Here is a 16,646-nt window from a genome sequence, read left to right on the forward strand (position 1 = left end):
CAGAGAAAAGGGAATCATTTAACCATTAAATAAACCCAATAGGGCTGTTCTGCCCCCAAAAAGGGGTTATTATATCTTAGTTGGGATCAAGTACAGGTACTGTTTTATTATTACAGAGAAAAGGGAATCATTTAACCATTAAATAAACCCAATAGGGCTGTTCTGCCCCAATAAGGGGTAATTATATCTTAGTTGGGATCAAGTACAGGTACTGTTTTATTATTACAGAGAAAAGGGAATCATTTAACCATTAAATAAACCCAATAGGGCTGTTCTGCCCCCATAAAGGGGTAATTATATCTTAGTTGGGATCAAGTACAGGTACTGTTTTATTATTACTGGGAAAAAGGAAATCAATTTTAAAAATCTGAATTATTTGATTAAAATGAAGTCTATGGGAAAGGACTGTGATAATAATAATAATAATAATAACACAAGGTATATAGTAAGTTATATTAGTTATAAAGATAGATTGGATAAATAGATACCGTAGATATATTTTTTTTATTCTTGAATTTTATTTTTCTTTTCTCTTTGGCAGTAAATCAAATTAACAATATCTTTTTCTAGATGAAAACACTATTTGCCTTTTATTTGCTGGGGGTCACAGATATTTAATTTTATTTTTCCAGTTAGAAATACAATGGCTTACAAATGAAAAAAACCTTCTTTTTAAAAAAATATAAACAATAAAGAACAACTGCCAAGCTGCAAGCATTATTTACACACAAAACACATTTGTGTTTCAAGTTGGATTTAATTTATTATTTTATTATTTCTAAGGAAAATACAATTTCATTATATTTGGATACATGTATTATTTTAGGTATAACATATAAAAAGTGAGAACAGTTAAGGAAATAAGGTTTTAAAGAAACACAGAGTATAAGAGTTAACAATATGGTTCTTGAGTTAATTTCTACCAAATCTTAGGCCATGAAATGTGAAACACAACATTCAGTTCTAAATCTTAAAAACCTCTTTATTGTTGAAATTATATACGGTTTAAGCACATAATGTAGATTAATGAGAGCAAATTGCCCACACTTTTGTTTATACATGTGATATGGTATTCCACCATAAAATTAATATGGGCATAACAGCTATAAGTCGGGAATATTCTCTATTTTGTTGGAATTATGCATGTTAAAGATGGTTATAGCACATAATGTAGATGAATAAGATTTGCTTCTTGGTGGGGAGATAGATAATCTTTAAAACCCCAGCACAACTTGATACGCAGCTGAGTGGTAGAGTAGTTGAAATTTGACAAAATCGGTGGAAGTCTTATTATTTGTGACATGGCCCAGCATAGGAGATTGTGAGGAGAGTGAAGATGACAGAATTGGTGCTAACCTCTGTGACAACAACTTGAAAAGCAAGCGACGTGACATATTTTCTATCATGCTGCCGAAAATGTCAACTTTGTGAAAGACAATGAGAAAAATGGTTTGCCAAAATTTTGAAAGGTAGATCCGACAGAGGATCATCGTGTCAGATGTTATATAGTGCGTCGTCTCGTAAGGAAGAAAAAATAGTCATTGTTCTTGTGATGGGTCGCAGTTGGCGCGCCCACAGATACAGTATATCCGTATGTGCCTACCGGGGACCTGTAGATTGTTAGCAGCCCATGATGACAAGTTTTATTAATGATTATTATTTTACCTTGTGGTTTATTTTTTATGTTTTGTTGAAAAAAAACAATAGTAAACACTATTCCCTATAGAGTCATTTGCTTTTCCTGCATTTGCAAACTTAAACGAGTGACAGAGCCCTCGGTGCATTTATCTTCCCCGGGTTGTTTGTGCTTAACAGAACAAAACACACACACACAGCAAGCTCATTTTAGAGGCACAAGTTGTTTGGTGTGAAGAGGCTTCTCTCGAAAAGGTCAGGCAAACATTACAGTACAGATTGCAATTTTTGGAATTTATGGTCTTTTGATTTGTTTAATAAAGAGAAGTAAAGCTTACCAATTAACCCCTGACAGGAGGTTCATTAAAGGTTTGTAATCCTTTGCCAAGGCTTTTGTATAGCTAAACTAGTCTAGTGCAGAGGATTTGAACAGCTTAGGCTGCTCGCCGGAGGAGGGCAGAGCCCATTTGTTCAATTTTCAGACTACTTGTATTACCAGAGGGAGACTGGGTGATATAAGACTGTGTAGGTAACGGTTAAATCTGTATACATTGCCTGACAATAATGGAAAGCGATAATAATGACTGTCTGGGTTGCTGATTTCTTTGGTGAATGGATTAGACATGTCTCTTACCCTGTTCTTATGGATTATGCAGTGGTGTAAATATTCAAGTGGTATCCACATTGTCTGGCAGCCTAGGGCTAAAGAAGAGAGGAAATACAAAGTTGTACTGTGTCACCTTATACTTCTTTTGTTCGGCAACGCACAGTTTCTTTGAGTCATGTAAGGCAGGGTTTCACGGATTATCAAGTAAAACATTGTACAAGCTTTGAATAAAATGAAAAGGAGAGAGCATTCTGGGGACAGTTGACTGTTTAGTCACTGAGTTATTTTACACTTCCTATTTTACGCGACAATGACTTTTAATGACCATGAAATTGCTGTAACAAAGTACAGTGTATGTTTATATATGTTTGTGGGAATGACACGATAGTTTTGTTGTGAGGAAAAAGAAAACATGCCATTTCCTTGTTGTTATGGAATTTTACATACACTTATGTTACTGTCTCTAGATCACCCATATGTATTTGCAATCACAAGACAAAATATATCCTATTTTTATTATATTAATACATTTCTGAGTCTATAATAATAAAAGTTCCATGATGGAAATCCTAAATAACAATGCAAATGTGCGGCGGAACATCATTTTCTTTTTTAACACTTTTTCCAGTCATTGTTTATTTCTCCTCTGACTCACACCCAGGCAAGATAAGTTTAGTAGACTGTGTCATCAGCACCAGTTGTGGGTTGTGTTTTGTTTGCCGTACAGTCGACTTATTGGTGTCACGGGGTGAACTTCCCCAAGTCACTCAAGCTTTCTGTGTTCCTTCAGGCCTGATGGCATCGGAACTGTAACCGTGGAAGAAAAAGAGCGCTTTGAAGAGATCAAAGAACGTCTCCGCTTGCTTTTGGAGAATCAGATCACGCATTTTAGGTAAACAATGTGAACATCTTATAATGAAAGCACGGGCTGATCTATTTTTAGCTTACTGTTTATATACAATTTAAGGAAACGCGCAAAACTTATTTTCTTAGGTACTGCTTTCCATTTGGCCGACCAGAAGGTGCTTTGAAAGCCACTCTGTCATTGCTGGAAAGGGTACGTATTATTGTTGTTGTGTTATTAAATGTATGTTCTGCTCAACTACGTTAGCAGATCTGAAATATTGGGTCTGTTGATTCGAATCTTGGAAATAAAAACACAAGGCAAGCCTTTTTTTTCTGGTGCAATTACATATAAAGTCAACTGTGCCCTCTTTCGCAAAATTTTATTTAGATTTGTAAAGAGTAAATATAATGTGTATACTCTATACACACCAGGCTTTAGCTGATGGTGTGCAATAGTTTGATGTCGCACAGTTATAGCTTTCTACCTCTCCAGGATTCAAGGGGTTAATTGAAATGCATTTCTGAAATGTGTATAGTTAACCGCTTTCAATACATCGCAGGCTAGCGGTGGACTTTTACGGTTATCGTTTCTTCCAATGTCAAGGTTTTAATGAAAGACATAGTAACTCCCGTCCCTCAAGAAGAAGTGAAAAACGTTATCCGTAAATGCTTAGAGCAAGCAGCCTTAGTTAACTACACGAGATTATCCGAATATGCCAAAATCGAAGGTAAGACACGTTTTCAAAAATCTTGGAGGAAAGATTAACAATTGTTTTTATTTTCTTGAATAAAAAAAAAATGTCAATGTCAAATAAAAATCACAAGCTAATTATAACTGTGCTTTATGTTATATAAGGAGTTGTATATTTAAGTCTTCAAGAAATGAATGTTTATTGTCCTGTTTGGGTTCTTAACAAGGAATTTTGAAATATTTTGTCATTCAGGGATTATTGCTCTGCACAATATTCAGAATCTACGATACGTAAACACTTATACGTAGCAACAAAGCTCGGAGTCAGGGGTATCAAACATGAAAGATATGGTTTTCCAAAAAAGCAGTGTTTAATTAAATTCTTATTCTCGGGGTACGTTACCTTTGGTTATTCCACTTTAGTTGGAAACACCTTGATTCAACAAAATAGATGTATTTGTTAAACCAATTTTTTGTCTTTAACCTCAATTTCATTTCTTTTTTTTCAAACCCTTCCTTCGAATATTTGAGCATTCTTAAGCAAATAAGAATTTCTGGATTTTTGGATCAATAAGTACTTTTTTTTAGGTCGTTGTTTAAGGTTTCTTTAAAGATAAAATGTCATCTCTCTGCTTCTGGCAAGTCAGAATGGGTACCCCTAAAAGCTTTTATAATACACCGAGTGAGAAGCGCTAAAGAACAGTACATGTGTTATCGTTTATCAGTTCTTGACTGGTAATAAATGATACCACGCAGAAAAAAAAATGTAGGTTTTGTATAAGCTGCTGCTTAGGGTGATGAATCAAAAGTCCCTCGCCTTTGAATTCATCACTCGTTTGATCTCTTAAAACCACATGGGAGGAGTTAAAGTGAGACCATTAGCAACATTGCTCCAATAGATGTTTCTGCGTCATGCTGGCTTCTCTGTAGGAAACTCTAACACGTTGGTAAGATCTGCCTTCTTCTTTCAGATAAATCAGTGCAAAACAAACTTTAAGATCTGTAAGTAAAAATGCATTCATTTCCAAAGTAGAACACTCTAGCGCGTACTTTCCTTCTGTGCTGCAATTCTTCTCAGTCGTGTGAATTATATGCCGTTTTTTGTTTATTTTATTTTTTTTTTGTACTGCGACTTTTAGGTCTGGGAAACTGTGAAGCAACAAATTCTTTTTTTTTTCCAGCTTTCTTCTTAGAGAAGTACCTCATTCCACACTACCTGCTCTCTTCCGCTTCTTTCCTTCCTTATCCGTTATTGGCACAGCCATTTTTGTACTGCCTCTCTAAAACTGGTTTCGATGCCAATTCCAGAGCATGCTGGGATTGTTATGTATAACAACCCAACATCCACCAATTGCATGAACCAGGGTTTCTCTTATATGCATAGTTTATTGAGGTTTTTTATGGCCGAAATAAAGTATTTGAGTAAAAATTAGAGCACTTTGGCCTGTGCTTTTCAATTGGAACATACAATGACACGGTATTTGAGTGAACTCCCAATTATTGATTGGTTTCTCAGTTTTATAAATTGACTTGAAACTATGCTTATGAGGAAATACCTTTCAGTGCCTTGGATACTTAAGGCTTGAACACTTAGTATCTTAAGTCAAGTTCAGTCAATATTGTTTTTATTTTCTTTTATTTATGTTTGGATCTTCTGAGTCTTGTGAAAATGAGTCAAGACTCTCTACATCATGGTCACAATCTTGTGTGGCTTCTGGGCATGCTGAATGGTTAATCCAGTAGCTCTACAAATTTAAACCACCCTATTCTCTTATCCTGTGTATCCCAAAGACTCTACAATCTTTTCTCCTTCCAGGGAGCCAATAAAGCTGAAATACGAGTTGCTCTTGTCTGAAATCGATGTAACATTCAAAAAGTGTGCGTGTTTACAAAGCGAGCCCTTGTTTTATTTTATAATTAGTTACTTCCATGATAATATTTATGGAATATTTCAATATTATCGGGCTAAGACGCCTATAGACCTGCTATTGGGAACCAATATTTTGTTAATATTTCTAGGCTTTCCAAGGAACAAAAAGAATGTAACAAGGGCAAAGGAACCTTGTTTTTTTTTTTTTTTTTTGCAACTTGCCCATAACAGAGACATGTTGCCTCATCCGTTTAATACCAACCACATATAAAATCAGTTGCATGTCAGAGGCTTCCCTTCTTATTAATCAACCATGCAGAATTCACCTGAAATGATTCATTTCAAATATGCTTTGGAGCATGTGGATTTTATAAGGGGGCCAGTATTAAAGCATGAGGCGGCAACCCTGCCCAAGCGAAATAGTTTAGAACGATAATTCGAAAAATGTGCATATTTTTTTGGATGTTACAACATTTCTTTTTAAAAACCAACAGCAACATGTATTTTGGATTATTGCCCCGTTGAACTAATGTAACATTTTCCTCTAAGCTATGACCTCTTTACCTCTCTGACCTCTGACCTAAGCCTCTTGCATGCCCAAATCCTCTTTTATAGGGAAAAAGAGAGAAATGTATGAACATCCTGTCTTCTGCTTGGCCTCCCAAGTGATGGATTTAACCATTCGTGAGTACCTATCCGCCTCCTCTCCATGCTGTCTCCACTCTGTTTTTTCATTACTTCAAGAAACTCCAGATCCAAACCAATTCACTCCCCCCTTGCTTTAAGTCTCCTAGCTTTGCCTTGTCTGTTGCTTCTGTCTGTGAAACCCAGTGTGGAAGTCCAGTCACTATTTATCAGCCTGAAACAGGTTAAACAATTAAAAAAGCCATTTGTCTGTGATAAACCGGCAACTGTCTGTAAGTTTTTCAGTTTTTCTTTTTGTCTGTGACCTGAATGCATTTTTACTTTTGCTTTTGTGTAACCCCAGTTTGTTAAGTGCTTACCACTAGCATAAAAAAGAAAAAGTAATCAAAGGGAACTAGTCAAGAAAGGGTCGTATGCTAGCGATGGATTCGATTCAACCGATTCATTTTATCTCCTTCTGAAGATTCTTGGTGAATATATAGATTAAATATCAAGGGACGAGATCATTTTCTCCTTGTCCCGAATCCCACTTTGTTCTCGACAACGATTTCTTTAAGATCCGCGTTGCAGTTTTTGTTGCGTGTGTAGATAAAAAAAAAACATAAGACTAACCCCGTATTTTTGGCAAATTGTTATGTGTTTTATAACTTTTGTACCTTTTTATTTTCTTTATTATTTTTGGTGCAGCTATCTCTCTTTCTCTCTCAATGACAGATTGATATAAATACTTATAAATACTGTGCTGGGGCAATCAAATGTCAGATGACACTCATGAATGGGGTGACATATTTAGTCCACTTGCTCATTAATCGTGCATATCTGTTCTTGTCTCTCTCTTTTTTTTTTCTTGTCGCTCTCTCTCTCTTTCATATAGAGAATCAAAAGGACGCAGGTGAACAACTGTATATGCATTATAAAGTTATAGGATTGCAAGTTTTTTTTTTATTTTTTTATTTTGTTTATTTCATAGCTCCTTAAGTTGCGTGATCCTACAGGCTGTAGTCACCGTTCTACTTAAGGAGTTAATTTGTGCTGTCTCTACGAACATATCCTCTGCAAACGCAATAATTACGCTAGGGAGAACAAGACTAGCCTCTGACCTGCAACCACACTGCCCTTTTAAATATCTCCAAATTCAGATTAAAATAGCCAATTGTAAAAAAATAAAAATCCATTCTCCCTTTTCATATTTGTGTTGATGCCCTTTTTTGAAATGTTTGTGTTTTTCGTAGATGTGTACTAACAGTACAGCGAGAGGAAAACAATCTTGTGTTATCTGTCCTTTATGTTGTAAGATAATGAGATTTACTGGTGCACGGCTCAAAACAGTTAAGCATTTTCTTAACAATGAATCACCCGTAGCTGTGAAATCACACACCACAGGTTTCTGACAGTTGAAAATTAGCTAAAAAGGCCATCCTTCCCCTAGTAATGAAAACACTATAATTATGTTTTGTTTTACTTTATTTTCCTGTTGACCTAAATTAGATGATTTATTCTTAGTCCAACTGGATTCAAGCGCAAAAGTGTCAAAAAACGGAGGTACATAGATTACAAGTAAAAAACATTATTCCACCCCAACACCCATTTGGTCATACCTCATACACCATTCAATATAACTAAGATATCCGATCACTGGGCTACTGTGTAATGATGATGTACAAGAACTGATGGGATTGAGCAAGAATATAAGGACGGGGTGGGAAGTTGCTTAATATAGATAAGTTTAGAGTTAGGTATAACTGATGACAGTTAGAAGCAAGATGTATATTAAATGAGACTCCAACGAGCAAAAAAAAAATAATTATATCACTGTAGGTGCAATTAGGAAAGGACAGGATTAAAATGGAATATGATGATAACTTTAGTACAGGTATGGGATCCCTTATCCAGAAAGCTCCGAATTACGGAAAGCCCATCTCCCATAGACTCAATTTTAATCAAATAATTCAGAATTGAATTGATTTCCTTTTTCTCTGTAGAAATAAAACAGTACCTTGTAATTGATCCCAACTAAGATATAATTACCCCTTATTGGGGGCAGAACAGCCCTATTGGGTTTATTTCATGGTTAAATGATTCCCTTTTCCCTGTAATAATAAAACAGTACCTGTACTTGATCCCAACTAAGATATAATTACCCCTTATTGGGGGGCAGAACAGCCCTACTGGGTTTATTTAATGGTTAAATTATTCCCTTTTTTCTGTAATAATAAAACAGTACCTGTACTTGATCCCAACTAAGATATAGTTACCCCTTATTGGGGCAGAACAGCCCTATTGGGTTTATTTCATGGTTAAATGATTCCCTTTTCTCTGTAATAATAAAACAGTACCTGTACTTGATCCCAACTAAGATATAATTACCCCTTATTGGGGCAGAACAGCCCTATTGGGTTTATTTCATGGTTAAATGATTCCCTTTTCTCTGTAATAATAAAACAGTACCTGTACTTGATCCCAACTAAGATATAATTACCCCTTATTGGGGCAGAACAGCCCTATTGGGTTTAATTAATGGTTAAATGATTCCCTTTTCTCTGTAATAATAAAACAGTACCTGTACTTGATCCCAACTAAGATATAATTACCCCTTATTGGGGGCAGAACAGCCCTATTGGGTTTATTTCATGGTTAAATGATTCCCTTTTCTCTGTAATAATAAAACATTACCTGTACTTGATCCCAACTAAGATATAAATAATCCTTATTGGATGCAAAACAATCCTATTGGGTTTAATTCATGTTTTATTGATTTTTTAGTAGACTTAAGGTATGGAGCGCCAAATTATGGAAAGACCCCTTATCCGGTATACCCTTGGTCCCGAGCATTCTGGATAATGGGTCCTATACCTGTACTCGTACAAAGGGGCCCATTCATGAAACCACAATTTTTTTTTCCAATTTTTAGGATTTTTCCTAATGACCACAATAATATCGTTAAAATTGCACAACTTTTTTCATAGTTTTCGTTAAATTCCACGAAAAATTTGTATTTTTCACGAAGACTACGATCATTTCGGAAATTCATTGAAGCTTTGTTATCCTGACTATCTTTTGGCCAGGTTGGAGCTGCAGAGTGCCATTAAGTCCTATGGGAGGCTTCCAAAATCATACATTGAAGGTTTCAAAGCCAGAAAGGTTTTCACGCCATTTAAGATCGTTCGGATCTGAAAATTTCATGACTTTCAGATCGCAACCACAATATTTTTGTACGACCAAGAAAATTATTTTTGTGCAATTTTTGCACATCAGAAAGTATCGTGGTTACTCAGAATTTTTTCCAATTGTGCTTTTAATTCGTGCTTTAATGAATGGGCCCCAAAGTGATACAAAAGGAAAGTAACATTTGTATTGTAACTAGTGATGAGCGAATCTGTCCCGTTTCGCTTCGCAGAAACGCTAGGAAAATTCGTAAAACGGCAAAAAATCTGCATCTTGTTTTGACGCGCAACAAATTTTTTGCTGGCTGAAGTTTCACGAAACAATTCGTCAGTGGTGAAATGCGGAAATTCGCTGCAAATTCATGCCTGGCGAAAAAATTCGCTCATCACTAATTGTAACAAGACGTATGAACCAAAGTCTGAGGGCGGAAAAGTTAAGGAAAGTATCTGCAATGGCTATTTACATTACAGAAACTATATACTGTAGCTCTGACTAATTAGTATTATGTTTGGGTTTCACCAAAATCATATTTCATCTGAAAGTGGCATCTGACTGAACAGGAGATGACAGCTTGGAGAACAAGTTGTCCTGTTTTCTGTAGGAGGGATTAAAAGCCATAGAGTGAGTCTTCTCACTTCTTTTTTGTCCTTGTTTGTCACACCTTCCACAAAATTCCTCATTGAAACCTGTAATAACTGAAAGAATAGCTAGTGTGCTCCTAATGCTCTGAGTTAAGCTGGCCATACACGTGGCGATCCGACGATGTTTCGTACGACCATCGGTCGCACGAAACATCGTCAGATCCGCCACACACCATTCAGGGCTGAATCGGCAGGTAAGGAGGTAGAAACAATAGGATTTCTACCTCCTTCTGCCGATTCAGCTCTGAAGGGAGAATTTTGGTCAGGCGCCTTCTATGGCGCCCGATCAAAATTTTCTAACCTGGCCGATCGACGAGCCGACCGATTTCAGCAGCTTCCTGCGATATCGGTCGGCTCGCTGACATACCATACACGCACCGATTATCGTACGAAACGAGGTTTCGTACGATAATATCGGTGCGTGTATGGCCACCTTTAGCCTTGGGGTAGTCTCCCAGCCCCATTGTACGATTTGGGTAGAGGAGTTTAATAGCATTTCTATGTTTTTATCTTCTACCATTATAAAATGGCATCAATTTTAGAATTTGCAGATGCCGTTCTATAGAGATCAAGGATATTTCCATGATTGACGTTTTAATTGGCCCATAGAAAATGCTAAAACGTTAACATACCCAAAGGCACAATATTTTTCTCCATCAAATGAAAGAGCCATCGACCATGTTTCCCAGGAAAACTCTATATTGAAATATCAGTGATGCTGAATGTTTTATCTCAAATTTAAACCTGTATGATTTTGAGTGGTAGGATGGGGAAGGGAGTTTCACCAATTTGCAAGACACTAACTAGAATGGCTAATCCCTCTAGGATCTTAATTGAATTGTTAAAAAAAATCAATGCAAAAACCACTGAAATTAGACTTCACAATATACTAAAGCAGTAAACTTTATTTGACCATATAATAGTTCAGAGAACCTAGTTATATCACTTTGTTGGAACCTAACCTAGTTATAATGATATAAGAACAGAGTAGCATTACAAATATTGTTGGTCTTCTATTATTGTAAATCTTTAGTAAAAAAATCCATTCCTCAGATATTTTATGAAATCAAGGCTGTTCAGTCTTAATCCTCTCATCGAATTTGTCATCTTTTACCAAAGTAATATGGGAAATATAGATATAAATGAGTGAAATATATCCAATCTGGAAGCTAATATATCCCTACTTATTAATAATATACTTTTCATGCCTGATATGTTAGTCCCTTTGGTATAAATCTACAATCTCAAAGTTTTTTTAAAAGAAAATATCCTAGATATGTGCATAGTCAGGCTAAACACAATAAACACAATGATTACATACTGTAAGTACTGGCAATTTCTGCAGTAAATGGATCCCTCTTATCACACAAAAATGGCCTCTACTTTGATCCTTTTTTTGCTCAATGTATCAAGACAACGCCATTTAGTAAATTTAGACTCAAGAGAGCCAACTTAAAAGAATCATAGGCACCTAGGGAAACTTTTCATTATGAGCATAGAAGGATAGAAGTTCTTTATTCATGATATCAGAATGGACCCTAGGCCCATTTGCATCATCCCCAATTTTGAATTTGTAACAGAAAGTTCCCTTTAGTTCACGTTCAGTAAAACCCATAGCAGTTTTGAAGCCAACTGTGTGTGTTAGACCTTTGATGAGAACATTCTTAAATTCTATTACAGGTATGGGATCCCTTATCCAGAAACGCGTTATCCAAAAAGTTCTAAATTACAGAAAGGCCATATCCCATAGACTCAAGAATAAGCAAATCATTCTAATTTTTTAAAAATGATATCTTTTTTCTCTATAATAATAATAATAAAACAGTACTTGTACTTGATCCCAACTAAGATATAATTACCCCTTATTGGGGCAGAACAGCCCTATTGGGTTTATTTAATGGTTAAATGATTCCCTTTTCTCTGTAATAATAAAACAGTACTTGTACTTGATCCCAACTAAGATATAATTACCCCTTATTGGGGGCAAAACAGCCCTATTGGGTTTATTTAATGGTTAAATTATTTCCTTTTCTCTGTAATAATAAAACAGTACCTGTACTTGATCCCAACTAAGATATAATTACCCCTTATTGGGGCAGAACAGCCCTATTGGGTTTATTTAATGGTTAAATGATTCCCTTTTCTCTGTAATAATAAAACAGTACCTGTACTTGATCCCAACTAAGATATAATTACCCCTTATTGGGGCAGAACAGCCCTATTGGGTTTATTTAATGGTTAAATGATTCCCTTTTCTCTGTAATAATAAAACAGTACCTGTACTTGATCCCAACTAAGATATAATTACCCCTTATTGGGGGCAGAACAGCCCTATTGGGTTTATTTCATGGTTAAATGATTCCCTTTTCTCTGTAATAATAAAACAGTACCTGTACTTGATCCCAACTAAGATATAATTACCCCTTATTGGGGGGCAGAACAGCCCTATTGGGTTTATTTAATGGTTAAATGATTCCCTTTTCTCTGTAATAATAAAACAGTACCTGTACTTGATCCCAACTAAGATATAATTACCCCTTATTGGGGCAGAACAGCCCTATTGGGTTTATTTAATGGTTAAATGATTCCCTTTTCTCTGTAATAATAAAACAGTACCTGTACTTGATCCCAACTAAGATATAATTACCCCTTATTGGGGGCAGAACAGCCCTATTGGGTTTATTTAATATTAAAATGCTTTTTAGCAAACTTAAGTTATGGAAATCCAAGTTACGGAAAGACCCCATATCTGGAAAACCCCAGGTCCCGAGCTTTCTGGATAACAGGCCCCATACCTGTATTACATTTATTGAAGGAGATATATAACTCATCGTTAAATAAATCTTTTAACATTGCCCACCAATACATGAACTTTTAGTGAGTTGGTTTGGAAATTGCATTTGAAATACGATCTCTTGCAGTTTTCTGTGCATTATATATTTATTTCCAGGCAAATTACAACAAAATATATTAGTCTGCTATGTAGACTGTGACTTATATTTTATAAATAATCATTATTTAAAAACAATGTCATTCTAAACGTTGGAAATAATTTTGAAGGTTAGTATCTATAGTTAAAATATGTCTATGAAGATTCTCATTCATCCAGGCCATGATATACAGTATCTAGTAGAATTAAGCCTAAAACAACTGGACTTTTCTGAGTTTTTCTTGAAAACGTTTCACCACTCATCCGAGTGGCTTCTGAAGAAGCCACTCGGATGAGTGGTGAAACGTTTTCAAGAAAAACTCAGAAAAGTCCAGTTGTTTTAGACTTAATTCTACTAGATACTATCTATAGTTAATGCTTTAGAAGGTTGCAATAGACAAAGAAGGAAGGTCTCGAGTAGACATCAAGCTATTCCTTCATACTTTCAACATTTTTGGTCTGCTCCTTGCCAGTTTAGTTTTAGAATTGTTCTTTAGTTGCCACATACCCTAGCTTTCAAGTAGCATCTGGAATGATAAGCTGAAACGTTAATAGCCGAGCAACAGACCAGGGTAATATTTCTCTGAATATGTGACAGTAGAGCAAATTAGTTCTGAAGGGAAGTAGCCTCTAGTGATGAGCGAATCTGTTCCGTTTCGCTTCGCCGAAAAATTTGCGAATCTTTGAAAAGATCCGCGAAACGGCGAAAAATTCGCGAAACGGCGAAAAATTCGCGAAACGGCGAAAATGTCGTGCGACAAAAAAAATTGTCGCCCGCGGCTATTATTTTGTCGCGCGGCTCTTGTTTTGTCGCGCGGCTCTTGTTTCGTCGCCCGCGGCTCTTGTTTCGTCGCCCGCGGCTCTTGTTTCGTCGCCCGCGGCTCTTGTTTCGTCGCCCGCGGCTCGTGTTTTGTCGCGCGGCTCTTGTTTCGTCGCCCGCGGCTCTTGTTTCGTCACCCGCGGCTCTTGTTTCGTCGCCCGCGGCTCTTGTTTCGTCGCACGGCTATTATTTCGTCGCCCGCAGCTATTATTTCGTCGCGCGGCTCTTGTTTCGTCGCCCGCGGCTCTTGTTTCGTTGCCCGCGGCTCTTGTTTCGTCGCACGGCTATTATTTAGTCGCCCGTAGCTATTATTTTGTCGCACGGCTATTGTTTCGTCGCGCGCAGCTCTTGTTTCGTCGCGCGGCTCTTGTTTCGTCGCGCGCTATTGTTTCGTCGCCCGCGGCTATTATTTTGTCGCCTGCGACTATTCTTTTTTGACGCCGGCGACAATTTTTGGACGTGCGGCGAATTTTTCCGCGGCGAAATTTTTCATCCATTTCGCGAAACAATCCGCCAATGGCGAAACGCGGAAATTCGCCGCGAATCCATGCCTGGCGAAACTTTTCGCCCATCACTAGTAGCCTCGTATCCCTTACCGTATCCATACAAGGGCCCAAGGTTCTCGGTATGATAATATCCCTTTAACATCATGCTTCATTCTGAATGTTTTCCCTACAAATAAGATGTGTCCATTAGCTTGTTTCCCCCTTAGAAGACATTAACCCATGGCATCTTTTCCTCGCTCCAGCTTACAGAAACAGTTAATTTCTCCAAAGCATTTATGATTGTCAGTCTGTTAAATGATCAGCTTGCTATGTAGAAAGAGAATTGAGAATCGTGGGGGGGGGGGGAGGGTGGTTATTGTGCCTTCGTTAAAATATATGCAGCCCTTAAGGGTCATGAACATACTTTACATAGTGCAGTTCTGTTGCTTGTGAATTCGTCGCCCAGAGCCCTGAATGCAAGATGAACGAAATCACATCCCTCATAACGTCTGACACGTAAAACTCAAACCGAAACGTGACATATAAATGTAGATCTACTTACAGAAATGATAGATAGATGAGTCAAAACCATTTGGAAGAATGAATAATGAAGTTAATCATCCAGCAGGCTGTTAACATCTGAATGCGCTCTCTTAGTAATCTATAATTCATTCATTTGTGAGCTTAGTGCTCTTTTCACAGACCAACACGTGTGTCATTTGGTATGTGCAAAGCAGGAGGGTCATTGGAAGGCCCGTACGTATTGCCTGCCAAAGGCACATGTTATAGTATAATACCAGTATACAGATAAACCTTCTGCTTATCTGTGAGCCAAATTGGTCCCAAGACAGGGTTTGTTTATACAGATCTCATTATCTTCAGTTAAAATAACTCCGCTAATTGCAGCGGGTAAAAGCTAAATAATTCTTTGTTACTGAACTATAAGGGTAAAGACACATAGAACTACTAGCAGCAGCTACTTGTCACGGCTACTAAAATAGACATTGCTGATCATTTACTGATAATTGTCTCTACCTATGTTTTAGCATAGGCAATTTTCCGTACAGGTATCGGACCCCAGAACCTTCTATTTGATCCCAACAAAGATAAAATTACCCCTTTTTGGGGGCAGAACAATCCTATTGGATTTATTTAATGGTTAAATGATTCCCTTTTCTCTGTAATAATAAAACAGTACCTGTACTTGATCCCAACTAAGATATAATTACCCCTTATTGGGGCAGAACAGCCCTATTGGGTTTATTCAATGGTTAAATGATTCCCTTTTCTCTGTAATAATAAAACAGTACCTGTACTTGATCCCAACTAAGATATAATTACCCCTTATTGGGGCAGAACAGCCCTATTGGGTTTATTCAATGGTTAAATGATTCCCTTTTCTCTGTAATAATAAAACAGTACCTGTACTTGATCCCAACTAAGATATAATTACCCCTTATTGGGGGCAGAACAGCCCTATTGGGTTTATTTCATGGTTAAATGATTCCCTTTTCTCTGTAATAATAAAACAGTACCTGTACTTGATCCCAACTAAGATATAATTACCCCTTATTGGGGCAGAACAGCCCTATTGGGTTTATTTAATGGTTAAATTATTTCCTTTTCTCTGTAATAATAAAACAGTACCTGTACTTGATCCCAACTAAGATATAATTACCCCTTATTGGGGCAGAACAGCCCTATTGGGTTTATTTAATGGTTAAATGATTCCCTTTTCTCTGTAATAATAAAACAGTACCTGTACTTGATCCTAACTAAGATATAATTACCCCTTATTGGAGGCAGAACAATCCTATTGGGTTTAATTATTGTTTAAATATTTTTTTTAAAGACTTAAGTTAGGACATCCGAATTACGGAAAACCCCAGGTCCTAAGAATTCTGGATAATGGGTCCCATACCTGTACTAGGGCTCATTTACCGCTGATACAAATGTTGCAAACGTAGGGCTGTTTAGGCACCCTAATGGACACAACCCCCTTTGTACCAGATGTAAATGAGCTTCTCTATGTTAACCACCAGGTTAAAAAAAATATATATATATTTTTATATACAGGTATAGAACCCATTATCCAGAATGCTCGGGACCAAGGGTATTCCGGATAAGGGGTCTTTCAGTAATTTGGATCTCAATACCTTAAGTCTACTAAAAAAATCGATAAAACATTAATTAAACCCAATAGGATTGTTTTGCATCCAATAAGGATTAATTAAATCTTAGTTGGGATCAAGTACAGGTAATGTTTTATTATTACAGAGAAAAGGGAATCATTTAACCATGAAATAAACCCA

The 16,646-nt window shown here is 36.8% G+C and overlaps 1 protein-coding gene across 27 annotated transcripts in view; it reads left to right on the plus strand.

Moving 5' to 3' along the window:
- The window catches only part of cadps (Ca2+ dependent secretion activator), a 314,914-nt gene that overhangs the window by 178,556 nt on the left and 119,712 nt on the right, over nt 1–16,646 (plus strand). For 10 of the 27 annotated variants that reach the window (XM_018092883.2, XM_018092886.2, XM_012960425.3 and 7 more), the window contains 5 exons: nt 3,033–3,134; nt 3,236–3,299; nt 3,693–3,816; nt 6,265–6,333; nt 7,169–7,186. In XM_018092883.2, the coding sequence (XP_017948372.1) occupies nt 3,033–3,134; nt 3,236–3,299; nt 3,693–3,816; nt 6,265–6,333; nt 7,169–7,186 (377 nt within the window). 27 annotated transcript variants of the gene reach the window in all.

This window comes from Xenopus tropicalis, chromosome 4, assembly GCF_000004195.4.
Source record: "Xenopus tropicalis strain Nigerian chromosome 4, UCB_Xtro_10.0, whole genome shotgun sequence".
Lineage (NCBI taxonomy): Eukaryota > Metazoa > Chordata > Amphibia > Anura > Pipidae > Xenopus > Xenopus tropicalis.